General features: G+C 44.0%; 1 protein-coding gene and 1 long non-coding RNA gene across 3 annotated transcripts in view; one reads left to right on the top strand and one right to left on the bottom strand.

Annotated features, from left to right (window-relative positions):
• Positions 1–17262, bottom strand: part of necab1 (N-terminal EF-hand calcium binding protein 1) — a 48785-nt gene that overhangs the window by 6393 nt on the left and 25130 nt on the right. For both annotated transcript variants that reach the window (XM_026156583.2, XM_026156584.2), the window contains exons 7-9: positions 15746–15867; positions 14423–14499; positions 6764–6811 (exon numbers count right to left, since the gene is read on the bottom strand). In XM_026156583.2, the coding sequence (XP_026012368.1) occupies positions 6764–6811; positions 14423–14499; positions 15746–15867 (247 nt within the window). The remainder of the gene's footprint in view (positions 1–6763; positions 6812–14422; positions 14500–15745; positions 15868–17262) is intronic.
• LOC145423785 (uncharacterized) lies at positions 1332–3282 on the top strand. Its single transcript, XR_013904822.1, has 3 exons — positions 1332–1470; positions 1832–1919; positions 2502–3282. It is a non-coding gene; the product is annotated as an uncharacterized LOC145423785 (long non-coding RNA).

The raw sequence follows: 17262 nt of genomic DNA, 5'->3' as shown, positions 1-17262 counted from the left end.
ATTTATCTTCAAATGAGCCAGACTTTTTGTAAATTTCCAAAAGTGGTCTTAACAAACAATGATCCAGACTTTCAGAAGGTCTTTAAAAGCGTTTATTTGTGTGAGAGCCTTTTCAATAACTTTAATCAGTTCATTCCTTGTGCCTGACCATTATCAGAAGGGGCCATTCTACACTGAAAAAAAGGGACTGGCCATCTCTTGGATTTATGTAAGCATCTTGCATGTATTTAACACAATTGCCTCATGTTTTAAAGATAAATGTAACTATATAGTGTAAAAACTACATGATATGCAGAAAGGGTGTATTAAATTGTTTATATCATGTTCAGGTGAAGTAAGTCAATAAGATAGCAACGTTAAATCTCGTGAAACCACGCGTGATTTCATCTCGCGGGCTTTGGATCGTGGTTTAAAAAATGCATCCATCTCAGTCAAGTCGAGCAGCCAACTCTACGTTTTTTGGTATGTCTTGATTTTTTGAATTAATATTTACCATATTTCAGCCAAATGTAGTTAAACGTCTAGAGTGTCGCCATGTAACATGCTAAAAAAGAGCCGTTAGCTTATTTGCTGTTTTATCTGTTATCAAAGAATTGGCGCTTTTTCATTTGAATTTGTCTTTGGCACAAGAGCCGTAATATCACATTAAACCTAATTACGAGGCACTCATAACATAATTTGGTTTTCGGTGTGAATAGATTTGTCAACTGACTCTTCAGTTACATTGTGTATTTACTGCACCGTGGTGTTAGTGAGATTTTGGACATTGAACAGCTTTAGCTAATATCATCAGCGGCATTATGCTAGCTTACATCCCTACCCCTCCTGCCCTCACCTGCTGTCCTTTTGTTTTTGTTTTTGTTTTTGTTGATGCACATTGAGAGACCACATCTATTCTGCATTTCACCAGGAGTCAGCTGATGGATTGTGGGTTCAAGGTGTTATGGTAAGAAAGTATATTCTATTTTCGCTTAAGGTTTCTGTAACTTAATTATAATAGGTTTTTTATAATTATTAGGTGCATGCATACTCAAATAGACCACCCTATTAATACAACTGAGAAATCCAAAATCTGCCATAGGTTTGACTTATACCTGTATGTATTGTCAGAAAGGTGATTACTGGACTCACATTAATGCACACTTGAACTAAAATGAGGTTGTAACTTGTGGGTTCTTGGGTTGCAAATCAGAAATAAACATCTTTGGATTTTTTTAATCCCATAAGATCTGGAAACACAGTTTTTATTCAACAAAACATTACTGATTATTAACCAAGCACAGTGCCTGCTGTTATTTCAAAATAATTTTATGTCATTTCAGATGAAATGCAGCATTCCAGTGCATCCCAACCATGCCTTTACAGGTTTCTGACGGAGCTGAGTTTCTCTCTGACAGTCTGCTGAAAGTGTTTGCAAAGTGATCGGGGGAACAGGGCACAAAGCTAAAGGATGTAGCTGCCATGATGACAGTAAGAACTTTAAAATTCTTTAACTACAAAGTGTATATGTATTGCATTAGGTCAGTAAAAGATTTTTATGCTGCATCCATTGAAACAGTCAACTATTACCTGTGAGTACTGATTCCACCGAAAGGATGCCATAATTTTCGTCATGCATTTACTGGCCCACTGAGAAAAATTGATCTTTTTAAAAAAATAAATGTTCTGGAAACTATATATCCATAAAGTTGATGTCAAACAGGAACTTTTGATATTGCTTTGTAGATGCTGGTGTTGCATGTTGACTGGTTTAAGTTTTGGTCTGGGATCATTTTCTTCTGTGCTACTGAAAAGTTCACAAATCTCTGTTTTCTTTGTTATAATACTTTAGGATGACATTAATGCTCAAAGGGAGTCTCATCAAAGTGCTCCGCATCTGTGTGAAAGACAATTGCAACATCTTGGTGCAGGAGTTCATGGTGAGTGTTTTATGAGTAGATTGTGGCTTTGCAACATTTTAAAATGCATTTAGTTATCCACTTGATCCTCATTGGACCAGTTAGGACCAGTAGTCCTCTTTAATAATTTGAAGTTCACATGAGGCCTGGTAGTGAACTCAGCCGCCGGCCCTTGAGGCCCCACCCCTGTATTAGGGGTCACATCAGTGTGAAAAAACTTTAAATTTGTCATTCTAGTGAACAAAGGAAAATCCCACCAATATTTACATTAGCTTTTGTTTGAAAAAAAAAAAAGACCAACAGCTAACCAAATTGTGGGGCTGAAAGTCTAAATTCTAACATCTTCTGAGTGACAAAACCTGGATTTCTGATGGGCTGGTGTCTTTCTAAGAAAAACTAATGTAAAGCATTTGAAATTATGTTTTTCACCCTCTCTTAGAAACTCTGTTAGACCATGAATGGCAGCATGGCAGGCCACTCTTTGGCTATAGCTATTTACTATGTTGCTTGCATTGGTTTAAATTACTCTAACATTAGAACTGGTAGATTCAAAAGAGATGAGTTTAAAAAGGAATCTTAAAGAAATGTTTTGTGTTTAACCAGGACTTGACTGAGGCCACTGCACAGATTGAGAAAACCACAATGAACATCTGTCTCCAGAGGATGCACCAGGCAATGACTTTTCTGACGTTGGCATCATCATCGAGGGTATAGTAGTTCTTCAAGATCTGGATAACGTGACCTTTGCAGTAGCCATGCTGTTTGGACCTTTTTTATTCCTTCAATATGAGTTACCCATCACAACTCTGCTACACTTTTGAGGTGATTCAAAGGGTGGTAATGGAGTTGGAAGCAACTCAGCTCTCAAGAAAAGCTCACAACTAAGACAAAACTGCTCCTGCAACGAAGCTCACTGTTATGCATGTGAGGTGACCAGCTCTAGGTGAGAGGACATTTCAATCTCACACTTGTTCTGCTGCATTTTTGAAGCTCAATTCCAGGAACAGATCGCAGGGTTCATTTTTATATACACTGCAACTGCCATGAGGACGAGCCGTTTTTTTGTTGTTGTTGTTGTTTGTTTTTCCTTTTGCTCTGTACAAGTTCTCTGTCTGTTTGGCAGCATTTTTAAATTTCTCTTTGTATTTTTTCTTTCTTTTACTAGTGAAGAGATGTAGCATGAACAGTTATGCAGTCTAAATATCCCATATGGGCCGTGTGAAATGGTATTTTCAGTTTCATTCAGTTGAAGTAAGGAACGTTGAATATTTCTAAGCTTGCTGTTTTGAACCAAGATGTCACAGTATGATCAGTGCCGTAATTTTTGACAGTCACTGTATCAATGTTATTTTTGCATCTCTTGAATAAAGGTTTTGACCTGCAAGTGCTAATTTCTTTAGTTATTGGGGTAAAATGGGAGGTGTTAATAGGAAGGTGTTTGCCAATTCAGTAACCTAATTTAATGTTAATGGAAACTAACATTACCTCAAATTGTTTAGTTATAATTGTTGTTTAACTGAATCTTGACGTCAGAGGCCTTAAATAGAATGTTTTGATTTGTTCTTTCCCAACATTTTTCAAAAGAAAGAGTCTAATTTCTTTGCTGTGATTGATTCCAGAGAACACGGAAGAACTGACATTATTTAACTGTTGGTTTATATAGATTCAGTAGTGGAGTAATGTCAGTTTAATTCTTTACCTACTGTCAATGCAGTGAAATTAGACATTTTGTTTTGAAAGGTTACTGGTGGATGCCAGCAACCATCTTGGAAGAGAACAATATAATCTGTTATAAGGCCTCCATTTGAAAATTGTGTATTTGATACTAGAATATAATAGCAAAATGTAATTTGAAGATAACATGTAGTATTTAAGTGACCAAGTAGTATTGGGTAAAAGTTATTGAATGGTGTTGGGATAAAGTGAGAAAATTGTGAAGGATTAAAATATTTCAAGAGCTCAAATTACTTCATCAAAACATGTTTAAGTCACATTTTATCAACACAAATTGCACAGGTTTATTGAACATGAATAAATTGTGTTAATTTAACTCAATTGTTTAAGTTGCTGCCAAAGCAAAACATCTGTGTGCAACAAATGTCCACCATTGAATTAAGTAAATCCAACAACATATTTTTTTCAGTGTAAAAGAACAGAAACAGGGAGAAAAGTTGATACACAAAAACATACTATAACACTATTAGCGATGGATTGAGCCTGGACCTCGTTATTATTGAAGCAGTGTGGGATCATCCTGACAGAGAACAGAACTAAAAGCAGTCAGAGAGGGGTAGCTAAAGACGTTTGCACAGTGCTGTATAAAAACAGCTTGCAAGAACTATTAGAAGTGTAAGAAGCATCTAAGGTACAGAAACTTTAGTTGAGCTATCCACTGAAATTATCAATATGACACAAAGATTTTAGTGGTTTCATGTCACTTACAGTTTTGAGTTCTCACTCATTAACACTGTCCTTTGCAGATAGCTCAGGATAGCAAATAATTTAGCTGCAGGACTTGATTTGGCCCTTATCTGTCAGAAACCTTCATCTTAACTAACGTGAGATTGTTGTTTTTTTTTTCCCACAATTTCATATTTGACATACGTGAATGTGTCACATCACGGACCTCCAGAGATGTCTAAAAAACCCTACATGCAATGAGGGGTTCTCATGTTAAACATGTTTCATGTGCTTCTCTCAGCCGTTAGACAAGATAAATGTATCTGTTTTATATTTACAAGGGTTAAGTGGCAGTAAGGTGTTAAAATATAAAATAGCTATTTCCCAAAATAATGATTGAAATTGCTTTTGCATTAAAACTTTGAAACTAATGCATGAAAAATATAAAATATTAGATGTTGGCTATGCTGCTGAGATTTTCATGATGGAAGAAACTAAAGAGAAATCCTGTTAGTGCTGGTGTTGATGTGATAGTCAGTGAGTCATCATTTCAGCCATGAAATGAGTGCCAGGCAGCTCAGACTGCAAGAGCAGTTACTGTTTCCTTTGGCATGTGGACACACACACACACACACACACACACACACACACACACACACACACACACACACACACGCACACACACACACAAACCGGCACATTCAGCGACACAAATACAAACCTGGAAAACATTTTGTTTGTCAGTAGAAGTTTTACACTTTGGGTAAAAAGAAATGCATGTCCTCCTGCAATGGTGGGAATCAAAAAGTAATCACAGTACAGTGGGTATGTGATGCGATGAAGACAATCATCTATGATACATCAAAATATCTGTGAAGGAGGAAGTGTGTGTATATCACTTTTAATCAACCTAAATGACATTGTTGTGCCTGACTGCCATTTTCCTTCTGGGACTTTTTTCTACTTTAGTCCAAGATTTTTAAGTTTTACTCACCCTCGTTTATCTGCAAGCACGAGGAGTAATGACCCTAATGCAGTCACGTGAAGAAGAAAGTACACCTTCAACCAGCTCAAAGCTTTAACGAATCAAGACATAATACAAAATGGTTCTAAAATTATGTACCGGTAATATAACGTCAGGTGAACAACAGCACGTGACATTAAGACATATTGCAGCATGACATTATTTATTTAGCAAAAGCTAATCCAAGCCTCACTTCTTAACGATGCTGGTTCAGTTTATTGAGGTTTCTACCCATTTGTTTATGCATGGCTCTCCTCAAGTTCCACCACAGGATTTTAACCAGGTTGAGGTCTGGACTTTGACTGGATCATTGCAACACCTTGATTCTTTCCTTTTTCAGTCTTTCTGTTGTCAATTTGCTGCTGCTCATATTTGTCTCTAGGATACTTTGGTATACAGAGGAGTTCATGGTTGATTCAGTGACTGCAAGGTGCCCAGGTCCTGTGGCTGTCATCAAAGTTATCACCTCTCTACCACCATGCTTGACAGGATGAGGTGTTGTGCTAATATGGTGTGTTTGGTTTTATCCAAAGTTTGGTCTCGCCAGTCCAAAGGCCATTGTTACAGGAGGTTTGTGGTTTGTTCAGGAGAAACTCTGCAAATCTAATCTGTACTGCCATGTTCTTTTTAGAGAGAAGAACCTTTCTCCAGGAAAATATCCGAATCCTTGTTCAGTCTTTTTCTAATCGTACTGTCATGAACTTTTACATATAACATGCTAACTGAGGCTTGCAGGTCTGAGCCGTAGCACTTGGGTTTTGGTAGTTTCTCTGAGGATTCAGTGGTTTGGACCTTGGGCTGAATTTGTTGGGACTTCCACTCCCAGGAAGAGCTGTCTTTGAATGATTTTCTCTTCTTTCTTACTGTAAAATAAATAGTTTGGAAATGTCTTTTTCCAGATTGATGGGAAGCAACAGTTGCTTCTCTACAATCATTGCTGATGTCTTTGCTCCTTGACATTGTGTCATCACACCTGCATACAGCAAAATGCCAAAACTTCTGTTTTTAGAGATTTTTAGACCTGGTTAAGAGAAAGAGGATACACTTTTCCACATCTAGACTGCGCTTTTTGATGCAGGCAAAACATCAGAGTTTGGCTCCAGCATAAAAATAAGTGATGATGTATTGTTCATATTTTTTCCTACTGCTGGTCCTGTATTATTCACATGGCCAGTATTCTAAGCTATGGGTTTTTGCAGAAACAGTACAAGAACACAGAGGCACTGTCGACTCCCTAGCTCACACGTCCTCGCACCTTAATGTCTGCTCCCTACTCTAACTGAATATTGAGCCCTAAACAAACAGATGGAGGATAAAGACAGACAGAGCAACTTTAAACTCTGCTGTTGCTATGACAACACTGACTGGCCTCCATGTGAGAGCAGTGAAGTGGTCACTGTGGAAAAACAGGTGAACAGTAGATAAGTAAGGAAAAACAAACCGATTTGCTCTCCAAGACCTCTTCTTCAACGGGCTCCAGACGGATCTCCTGTGGAACAAAAGGAAGTGATGAGTCCTTTACCAGTGACTCATTTTCATTTATCTCAGTGTATAACCCGTCATTCACAGTCTTTATTTACAAGTATTACACGGCCCATTGGTATGCTTTTACAGATTTATTGTCACATATATGAGCTGTTACTACCATGAGCCATAAACTGCAAACAGCTCTAAATGCTCAGTTCCAGGAAGCCTTCTCTGCTCCTTGTTTCTGTACGAGTCTATGAAGGCAAATATCTTTCTATGACCATCTAAGGCCATATAATTACATGTCTAGTGTGAGCATAGAAGCCAACCCAATCACAAGAAAGCTGTCTTGAGAAGGAGAAGATAAAATGGGTTGGTGCAGACAGAAGATGAGAAATATGAATAATGAATTATATTATATATAAACTCTGAATTATACTAAGCCACTCAAAGATACTCCAGCAGCTGAAAAAGAGAAAATCAAGTCACCATAAAACCTGCAGTGACTGATTTTTCCAGCTGTTAGCAACACAAACAAGTTGCAGAACAGAACAAAGAAAGAAATATCCAGACAAACCAGTTGTTTTTTTTTGTTTTTGTTTTGTTTTAGTAGAGCTCTTTTTTTGGTAATGATCTCATGAGCTCTAAGATTTATCTTCTGAGTCCTTGTGGTTACCATGTATGAGTATAACTACATAATAAATAAATTAATAAATGCATTCAATTAAAACAACATTACTGTATCGATACATTTTTAAAAATTAAAATATATAAACCAAAAATGAAAATAAAAAATTGAAATCTTCATAAAATAATTCAAAATGTATAAAAGGATGATTAAAAATACAAAGAGAGACATTAAATAATGAAATAAGGATATTCTATTAGATTCCTAAAAGCATTACAGTTTTTTACAGACGCTAGGACACATTTCTCAATACTTAGGTCACTTTTGCAAAACTCTTCACACAATCCTCCTAACTGACCGTCAGCTTGGCAAAGCAGTTCATTTCACATTCAAAATGCACTACAACTACCAAAACACTTCATTCAGGTCTCAAATAACCTCATTCTTCCAGAACACTAGCAAAGGTTGACAGCCGACAAACACACTTTGTCACCCACAAAACAATGACCTAAAAAACACTAACAACATGTAGCATTACACAGTGTTTTCTTGTGTAAAACAAGGACACATCTCTGTTTATAATTTCAATATATGTTACTGGAATGAATCAGACATCATGCAGAATTCGTTAATATTTGTTTATGTATTTTTTTATTTTTTTGCACTAAGTAATCCCAAAATACAAGAATTTGTATACACACCATCCACTGATACACATACAACAGTAATGCTAATCTACTCGGTCTTCTCCATTTGGCCACAGGTTCTCATCCACATCACATCTTATGTCATCTGTCATGAACCGAAGTTCCGAGCGCAGGCAGGACCCAGTAGCAGAACACACACACTAGGGTAGGAGCGAATAAAGAAAGTAATATTTATTGCAACTAAAGGTGTCCCGTGAGGGTAGCCTGAAAAACAACGTATGGAACCAGAAGAAACCGAGGGACCGCGCAGGGAACGCCGAGAGCGGGGCTGTGAGAGGGGTGATAGCCGGGCCGAGTGAACCAGAGGGGGGTGGAGCTCCAAAAGGGGTCGAGACGGCGAAGCTGATGGTGAACCAAATCTCAGGCGGACAGGTGGACAGGCAGGTGGCTCGTAAACAAAAACACGCCGAGTTGTGTTCGCTGAGAGGCGACTACGGACTGGCGTGGAGCAGCAGGTAGGGCAGGATTAAATAGTCCACCTGATGATCGCCTGGGATGGGATGCAGGTGTGGGGTTAGCAGCCACGCTCGTGGGCGTGGACATCCCAGCAGCACCCCAGACGCCGGGCCGCGGACCATGACAGTACCCCCCCCTCAAGGGTCGCCCCCAGGCGACCGGCCAGGACCCCGCCTGCGGAGAGAAGCACGGAAAGCAGAGATGAGACGAGGGTCCAGAATGAAGGAGCGCGGGACCCAGAGGCGGTCCTCGGGGCCGTACCCCTCCCAATCCACAAGATATTGCCAGCCGCGCCCGCGCCGGCGCGCATCCAGGATCCGCCGGACCGCATAGGCCGGATGGCCGCCGACGAGCCGGGCGGGAGGAGGGGGCTCGGAAGGAGGGCACAGGGGGCTGAGGCGGACCGGCTTAAGTTGAGATACATGGAACGTGGGATGCACACGCCGAGAGGCCGGAAGCCGGAGCCTGACCGCCACCGGGTTGATGACTCGGTCCACTTCGTACGGCCCGATGAAACGGGGAGCCAGTTTGCGGGACGTGCCCCGGAGTGGGATGTTCCCAGCAGCCAACCAAACCTTCTGTCCCGGCTGGTAGTCAGGGGCTGGGGCGCGGCTACGATCGGCGTAGTGCGCCTGTCGTTCCTTTGCGCGCAGGAGGGCGCGGCGAGCGCAGCGCCACACACGTTGGCAGCGCCGGAGGTGATGAGGGGCCGACGGGACGGAGAGGGACAGGTCCTCTTCCGGGAAGAGCGGAGGCTGATACCCGAGGGACGCTTCGAAAGGAGACAAGCCGGTGGAGGACGAGGTGTGAGTATTGTGGGCGTACTCCACCCAGGGCAGGTAAGTAACCCAGGAGGAGGGGTTTTGACTGGCTACGCACCTCAGCATAGTCTCCAGCTCCTGATTAAGGCGTTCAGTTTGCCCATTGGATTGCGGGTGGAAACCGGAACTCAAACTGACCTTGGCGCCGAGAACGGAGCAGAAGGTCCTCCACACTTGTGAGGTGAACTGGGGACCGCGATCGGAGACAATGTCCAGGGGAATTCCGTGGAGCCTGAAGACTTCCGTGACTAACGCTTGGGCAGTCTCAGCAGCCGAGGGCAGCTTGGCTAGCGGGACGAAGTGGGCGGCCTTAGAAAACCGATCCACAACGGTGAGGATGACACATTTTCCAGAAGAGGTGGGGAGACCGGTAACAAAGTCGAGCGAGATGTGAGACCAGGGCCGGTGGGGAGTAGTGAGTGGGTGGAGCTGGCCCATGGGATGTTTCGTGGATGATTTTTTACGAGCGCAGACGGCACAGGCAGACACGTAGTCCCTCACGTCCCGTAGTAGCGATTTCCACCAGAAGTGTCTGCTGAGGAGGCGCGCCGTTCTGCGAATCGTGCTGTGTGGATCCAGTGGATGACTGCTCCCCGGGCGGCGGCGGGAACGAAGCGCCGTCCTGGCGGTCCAGTCCCTGGGTCAGGGTCCCCCGGGAGCGCTTGGCGAATGGTCTCCTCAATCTCCCAGGTGAGAGCACCCACCACGCAGGAGGCAGGCAGGATGGTGGCGGGGGGGGGGGGGGGGGGGGGGGGGGCGCCTCGCTGTCGGGGGAATACAGACGGGAGAGCGCATTAGGTTTGGTGTTTCGTGACCCGGGACGATAGGAGAGTGTGAAGTTGAAGCGGGCGAAGAATAGAGACCAGCGAGCTTGACGGGGATTTAACCTCTTGGCGGTTCTAAGGTACAGTAGATTTTTATGATCCGTCCATATAACGAAGGGCTGTTCGGTCCCCTCCAGCCAGTGACGCCATTCCTCCAATGCGAGTTTTACCGCTAGGAGTTCCCTGTCGCCGATGTCGTAATTCCTCTCCGCGGGGGTGAGTCGGCGTGAGAAAAAGGCGCACGGCCGGAGTTTGTTCAGGGGCCCAGACCGCTGGGAAAGAACCGCCCCGACTCCCGCATCAGACGCGTCGACCTCAACAACAAACTGTTTAGAAGAGTCAGGATGGGTCAGAATGGGTGTGGACGTGAATAATCGCTTCAATTTAGCGAAGGCTGCGTGGGCCTCAGGGGACCATGTGAAAGACACCTTGGGTGAGGTGAGTTGGGTGAGAGGCGCGGCCACCTGGCTGTAGTTTCGAATGAAACGGCGATAAAAATTCGCAAACCCCAAGAAGCTCTGAAGCTTCTTTCGTGTCTCCGGAACCGGCCATTCCAATATTGCTTTGATCTTCACCGGGTCGGTCTTCACCTGCCCACCAGCGAGGATGTAGCCCAAGAAGGAAATGGATGAGGCGTGGAACTCACACTTTTCCGCTTTTACGTACAGTCTATTTTCGAGCAGCCGTTGTAGCACGCTCCTCACATGGATGCGATGGTCCTCGAGCGTCTTGGAGAAAATCAAAATATCATCCAGGTAAACAAAAACAAACACGTTCAGGAAATCCCGTAACACGTTGTTGACTAGGGCTTGAAAAACCGCCGGGGCGTTCGTTAACCCGAACGGCATCACCAGATATTCAAAATGCCCTAGTGGGGTATTGAAGGCGGTCTTCCACTCGTCGCCTTGACGTATCCGTACCAGGTGGTAGGCGTTCCGCAGATCTAGTTTGGTGAAGACCGTAGCTCCCTGGAGTGAGTTAAAAATAGAACTAATGAGTGGGAGGGGATATTTGTTTTTGACGGTGACGTCATTCAGCCCCCTGTAATCGATGCACGGGCGGAGCGTCCCGTCTTTCTTTCCCACGAAGAAAAAACCCGCAACCACGGGAGAGGATGACGGCCTAATACGTCCTGCAGTTAGCGACTCCTGGATGTAATTCTCCATGGTTTCTCTTTTGAGGCGAGACAGGTTGTATAATCTGCTAGAGGGCAGCGATGCACCCGGGAGCAGATCGATAGCACAGTCATATGGACGGTGAGGCGGGAGTGAGAGCGCCTCATCTTTACTGAACACCTGCTGGAGATCGTGATAGTCGGGGGGCACGGAAGAGAGGTCCGGCGCGGGTGGCGGGGCGGGCCTCCGTTCCGTTGAGGCGGAGGGAACGGCTGACCTCAGGCAGTTCGCCAGACAAAACACACTTCAGCTCGCGATACTTTTTCCGGCCCAATCTATGTGTGGGTTATGTCTCTGTAACCAGGGGTAGCCTTGGATAAGCGGGGTGTCAGGAGCAGGAAAAGTGAAAAAGGACAGCTGCTCTTGGTGGTTACCTGATGTGATTAACCGTACAGGCGCGGTTTGGTGAGTTATGTATGCAAACACTTGGTTGTTTAATGTAGACGCAGGGATGGGCGGTTCGAGTGGAGTAAGAGACACAGCTAGCCTCTTAGCCAGCTTCTCATCCATAAGGTTCTGTTCCGCCCCGGAGTCCACTAACGCGGGGCATGTAAAAGTCTGATTAGAAGTCACGATAGTAACGGACAGTAACAATCGGGGTCTAGTAGTGCTTAGAGTGCTGCCCACCCGTATCCCCGGACTCACCGGTGGGCCGGGTCGTTTGGGCGGACCGGGCAAACAGCGATGCGGTGACCGGGCCTCCCACAGTACAGACATTCTCCAGCCCGAAATCGGCGTTCCCTCTCCTCCGGAGAAAGCCGAGAGCGTCCGATCTGCATGGGTTCGGGCGGGGGCGGCGACGGAGAGCGCGCACACGCAGCTGGGGGCGGGGGCGGAGAAACGCGAATCCCGGGGCACAATACGGAGCCCATAGGCTTAGACCGCCGCTCGGCATCCCTCTCCCGCAAGCGCCTGTCAATCCTACGGGAGAGGGAGGCCAATTCATCAAAGGATCTGGTCTCCTCGTGAAAAGCTAGTTGGTCCTTGATCTGGTCATTTAATGACCGTAAAAAAAACCCACGAAGAGCCGAATCGGGCCAACCCACGGCGACCGCTCGAGTACGGAATTCAACTAGGTACTCCGCAATACTGCGCCGCCCCTGACGGAGCCCCAGCAACTTCTGCGCGGCATCGTCCTCCGATACCGGAGGGGAAAACGTAGCCTGGAACTCCTCCAGGAATTCATCGTAATCGCAATCACGAATGGGGTGAGAATTTAAGTAGGCTTCAGCCCATGCTAGAGCACGCCCCCGTAACAATCCCACGAAGTGGGAGATCTTAGCAGCATCCATGGGGAACGCGTGAGGCGTGCGACTGAAAAACAAGGAGCACTGGAAAAGGAACCCCCCACACAGGTCCAGCTCCCCGTGGAAGGGTTCCAGCGGCGGAGGTGACACGCCGCGGTGCACGGGGTCGGACGGCCTAGTTTGTAATTTATTCTGAGTGTCACTGAGCTCTTGACAACGGTCTTGGAGAGACTGGAGCTGCTGATCGTGGCGACCGAGAATAGCGCCCTGTTTATTAATAGCGGAGCGGAGTGGATCTGCTGGGTCCATACTGGCCAGTCCGTACTGTCATGAACCGAAGTTCCGAGCGCAGGCAGGACCCAGTAGCAGAACACACACACTAGGGTAGGAGCGAATAAAGAAAGTAATATTTATTGCAACTAAAGGTGTCCCGTGAGGGTAGCCTGAAAAACAACGTATGGAACCAGAAGAAACCGAGGGACCGCGCAGGGAACGCCGAGAGCGGGGCTGTGAGAGGGGTGATAGCCGGGCCGAGTGAACCAGAGGGGGGTGGAGCTCCAAAAAGGGTCGAGACGGCGAAGCTGATGGTGAACCAAATCTCAGGCGGACAGGTGGACAGGCAGGTGGCTCGTAAACAAAAACACGCCGAGTTGTGATCGCTGAGAGGCGACTACGGACTGGCGTGGAGCAGCAGGTAGGGCAGGATTAAATAGTCCACCTGATGATCGCCTGGGATGGGATGCAGGTGTGGGGTTAGCAGCCACGCTCGTGGGCGTGGACATCCCAGCAGCACCCCGGACGCCGGGCCGCGGACCATGACATCATCTAGGGCAATACACCTAGGAAAGAATCTTCTGGCATGCCAGAATTGAAGGAGTTGAAAAATTGAAGGAGTAACACCTGTGTAGATGTTCATCTACAATGAGAATAAGCTGTGGCTGGTTAAACTGCATTTTTAGATTTAAAATATGTTTCAATAAAATATTGTTGTTGAATTTTGCTGTCTTTTCAAGTTTTGCATTGTGTTATTGTTTTGGCCATAAGTTTAACAGTTTTGAAAACAGTATGTAAGCACATGCAAAATGTCCTGTACGTACAAAGATTTTTGGCAGGTGTTGTGTCTGAGTGAGAAGATAATTCATGAAATTTGAGAGATGTAGTCATTGAATGCATTTTGTGCCAAAACAATGATAACTGATCCTCAGTTTAGCCCACATAGACTTCTGTTGTGCTCACTGTGTGAGGAGTTTTGCAAACGTGACCTAAGTATTGAGAAATGTGTCCTAGCGTCTGTAAAAAACTGTAATCATAATAATGCTTTGAAAAAAATGAGCATTTAGAGTCAACTGGGGTTTAAATTTCAGATATTTATATTATTCATATTCATGCTTGCAGTTGTTCACAGTCTTACACTTGTAATGTAAACAGATCACAGCTTTTCTGGGTTTGCATGTCAATTTATTTTATCTACTTTTTACACCACATTTCATGCAGAGAGCAGCCATGATGGTTTGTGTGCAGCTGGTGCTGCCTCTATACGTACATATGTGCATGTGTCTGCATGTGGGTGGGTGTTGTTGGACGAGTGAATATGTTGACACAGTTTTAAATCCACTTGCCATAATCTCAGGTTAGTTTCAGAAAATGATGCAAAGCTCAGATGGTTGAAACAGAGACAGGAGAAAGATGCGAAACAGGAAATGTCAGAAAGAGACCCACAAGAAGAAGGTAGGAAGGAGAGGAGACTGGAAAGGCTGAGCGAAAGGTCAAGTAACCTTTTGTTCTAGGCGGTCGATAAGTTTCTGCAGTCTGTTGACCTGGATTATCCACTGGCTGTCTTCATCATAAACACCTGGAGGGGAGAGAGAAGCAGAGAGAAGGATGGATTTCAGGCAGAAAGGTGGGGATGAAAGGTGCTGCATACATCGACTGTATTTTAAACACTTTCCATTGACTGCCTCAACAGTCACTGTTGTAAGGGGTGGCGGTGTGCCAGGAGGCATTTTAAGGATCCCTTTCATGTCATGCGACAAGAAACCAGGCCAATCAATGAGAAAAGCTTTGACCACTGTAATCGAAGTTCCTAGATGCTCTGTCGTTTTTTTGCAGATCTCCTAGCAACCACATCTGGCGCTATAATCCAGGTCGACGGTTAAAAACGTATAACAATGAAAATAAAAACCACTGGAAACATGTAACTGTCGTAGATAAATGAATATTTATCAGGATTCTAAGCAGAAATATTATAAAAATCATACCTAGATTTCATATTTATTTAATTTGAATCAGGTTTTATGACAGTTAAGTAAAATCTAGATGCAAACTAAAAAAATGAAGAAATTGCAGGTGATGGCAAAACAACTCCAGGAACAGCTAAACAAGCTGAAAACTAAAGCAGGTTGATTGATTGTATAGTAACTACAGTCCTGTACAATGTCAGAGCTTGTGGTAAACAGCACATACTGTGTAGTAGTATCTGGAGTTGGTTAGTAATAGATTATAGAACAAAAGAAGTAACTCAGATTATAGAAATAAGCAGCCATTAAGAAGCCTTTTTTTCTCACTATAATTGACAGTGACTACGTAAACATAAAAAAAGCTTTGTAGATGTAATCAAAGTCAATAGCTGACCCCTAATTTGACCCTGCACCCCTGCTAAACTGATATTAGCAGGGGTGCTAATGTTAGTATGTTTTAGCTGCAGAGCCAACAACAGGACAGCCAATTACAGTGCGCTCTGCAGGTACTGCATTGAGACTTGCCACTGACCTCCAAATATGTGCAACCTCAAACCTCCACCTGTGCACCAGATAAGTGGCTTTGAAACTAAACATAGAAACACATGTGGTCACAGCCTTCCTCCACCTCAAGCTCCCTCTGTGTGTCTCACTGCACTGTTTCTCTCACACCTACATGACCTTCCTTCCCCTCCTGTGCTCTGCTCTCCCTCGGTGTGACTCTGGTCCAGCAGCTTTTTTTTGCTTCTGGCAGAAACAACGCAGGATAACCCAAGGAATGAATCACAGTCAAACATAACGCAACACAACATGGTGATGGAGAGTTATTTAAACATAAAAAACATTAAAAAAAACCCCCACCTGAACTGACGAGGCTAAAGAGAGGGTTGTTGGGGGAGAGGCTGTTGTTTCTCTGAAGCCTCCGATTAGAGCGACGACCCGACCACTGGATGGACAACACCTCTGGCTTCACAGGACCCTGTCTTGAATCAAAACAGGCCAGTAAATATCCTAAGCCTCACATATTTCAGCATACATTTTTACTTTCTTTATGTTTTTCTTAAAAAATGTCAAATCACTGAAGGACACACTGCATCACAGCCCTCTGTAAAGTACACATGCTCTTTCAGCACATGTCGTATGTGGTGATCACAAAATTACAGTTAAATTATTTGTTTTTTTCTTCTATTTCTTACAATCTGTGATGAGAATCAGGTGTCTGGAGCCACAGTTGTCTTGACTTGCTTTAAATTTCTATGTAATGCTGGTCTGACAGTGATACTAATGGCAGTGACAAGGTATGTGCACCTACAGGGTGTCTTCACCTAAGATTTATCTTACTGCTGTCAAGTTGTTGGTTCCCATACTTTGAAGGGACCTCAGGGTGTCTGTGAGCAGGCTGCGTGTGAACATGCATGATTGTGTGCATGTGTGTGTTTGCGCCCGCGTGCATGCATGTGCGTGTGTACATAGCATGTCATAATTCTATTTTGAACTCGTTCTACATTTTAAATGCCCTACATGCTCACTTCTTTTTCAGTTCCAGGACTATTACCAGATACAGTCACATGGAAAAAAAGGTCCTGTGTAATCAGAGCATGCAATTATCAGAGTAACTACAAACCCAGCCAAACAAGAAATGATTGCTTACAGTACGTTATTGCTTCTGTATTCTGGTTTACTTTTGTTAAACAAATGATGGCATGCTGTAATCACGTGTTTTTCTTCATCTGCAGTTGTGTTTAATAGCAAGAAAACCAACAAAGCCTTTGAAACTGAAGTTTTATAAGGGAGAATGAACAAAAATTTCAGGAAGCTGATGTTGGAGACTGATGGCAGATGAACAGCAAAACACAGTAAAACATTATTACTGCTAAAATGGAAGCAATTTGAGGTATAAGACCAACTTATACTCTAGATGTAAACTTTACAAACCCTTCACTTACTACAGCAGCAGGAAGGAAAAAGTGAATTAAGGAAATAATAGAAAAATAAAAAAGGAAAAATAAACAGTGAGAGTGGTATACACAGACATACATGTATATTTTAGCGCCATCCTACACAGTGGCCGTAACAGCTTATTGCTGAAGGAGCTGCTCAGGGCCTCCAGTCTCATGCAGGGGTGAGAGGTGTTACCTATAATGGGTATGAGCTTGGCTAACATCCTCCTCTCACCTACCTCCTTTATAGAGTCTACGGGGCTGGCCTGGACACATCTGGCCCTCTTCACCAGTCTATTAAGCTATTTTCTTCCTTATTCTTCTTTAATTCAAAAGAAGACTGAATCTGTTCTTTCAAACATGTTTAAACGTTTACTTTGATTCACACAGAAAACATTTTACATGGGATACACTTGTTTTTCAAGACTGTGTGATCGA

Source organism: Astatotilapia calliptera, chromosome 22 (assembly GCF_964374335.1).
Source record: "Astatotilapia calliptera chromosome 22, fAstCal68.1, whole genome shotgun sequence".
NCBI lineage: Eukaryota > Metazoa > Chordata > Actinopteri > Cichliformes > Cichlidae > Astatotilapia > Astatotilapia calliptera.
Note: the sequence above shows the minus strand (reverse complement) of the source record. Positions and strands in the feature narration are given on the sequence as shown.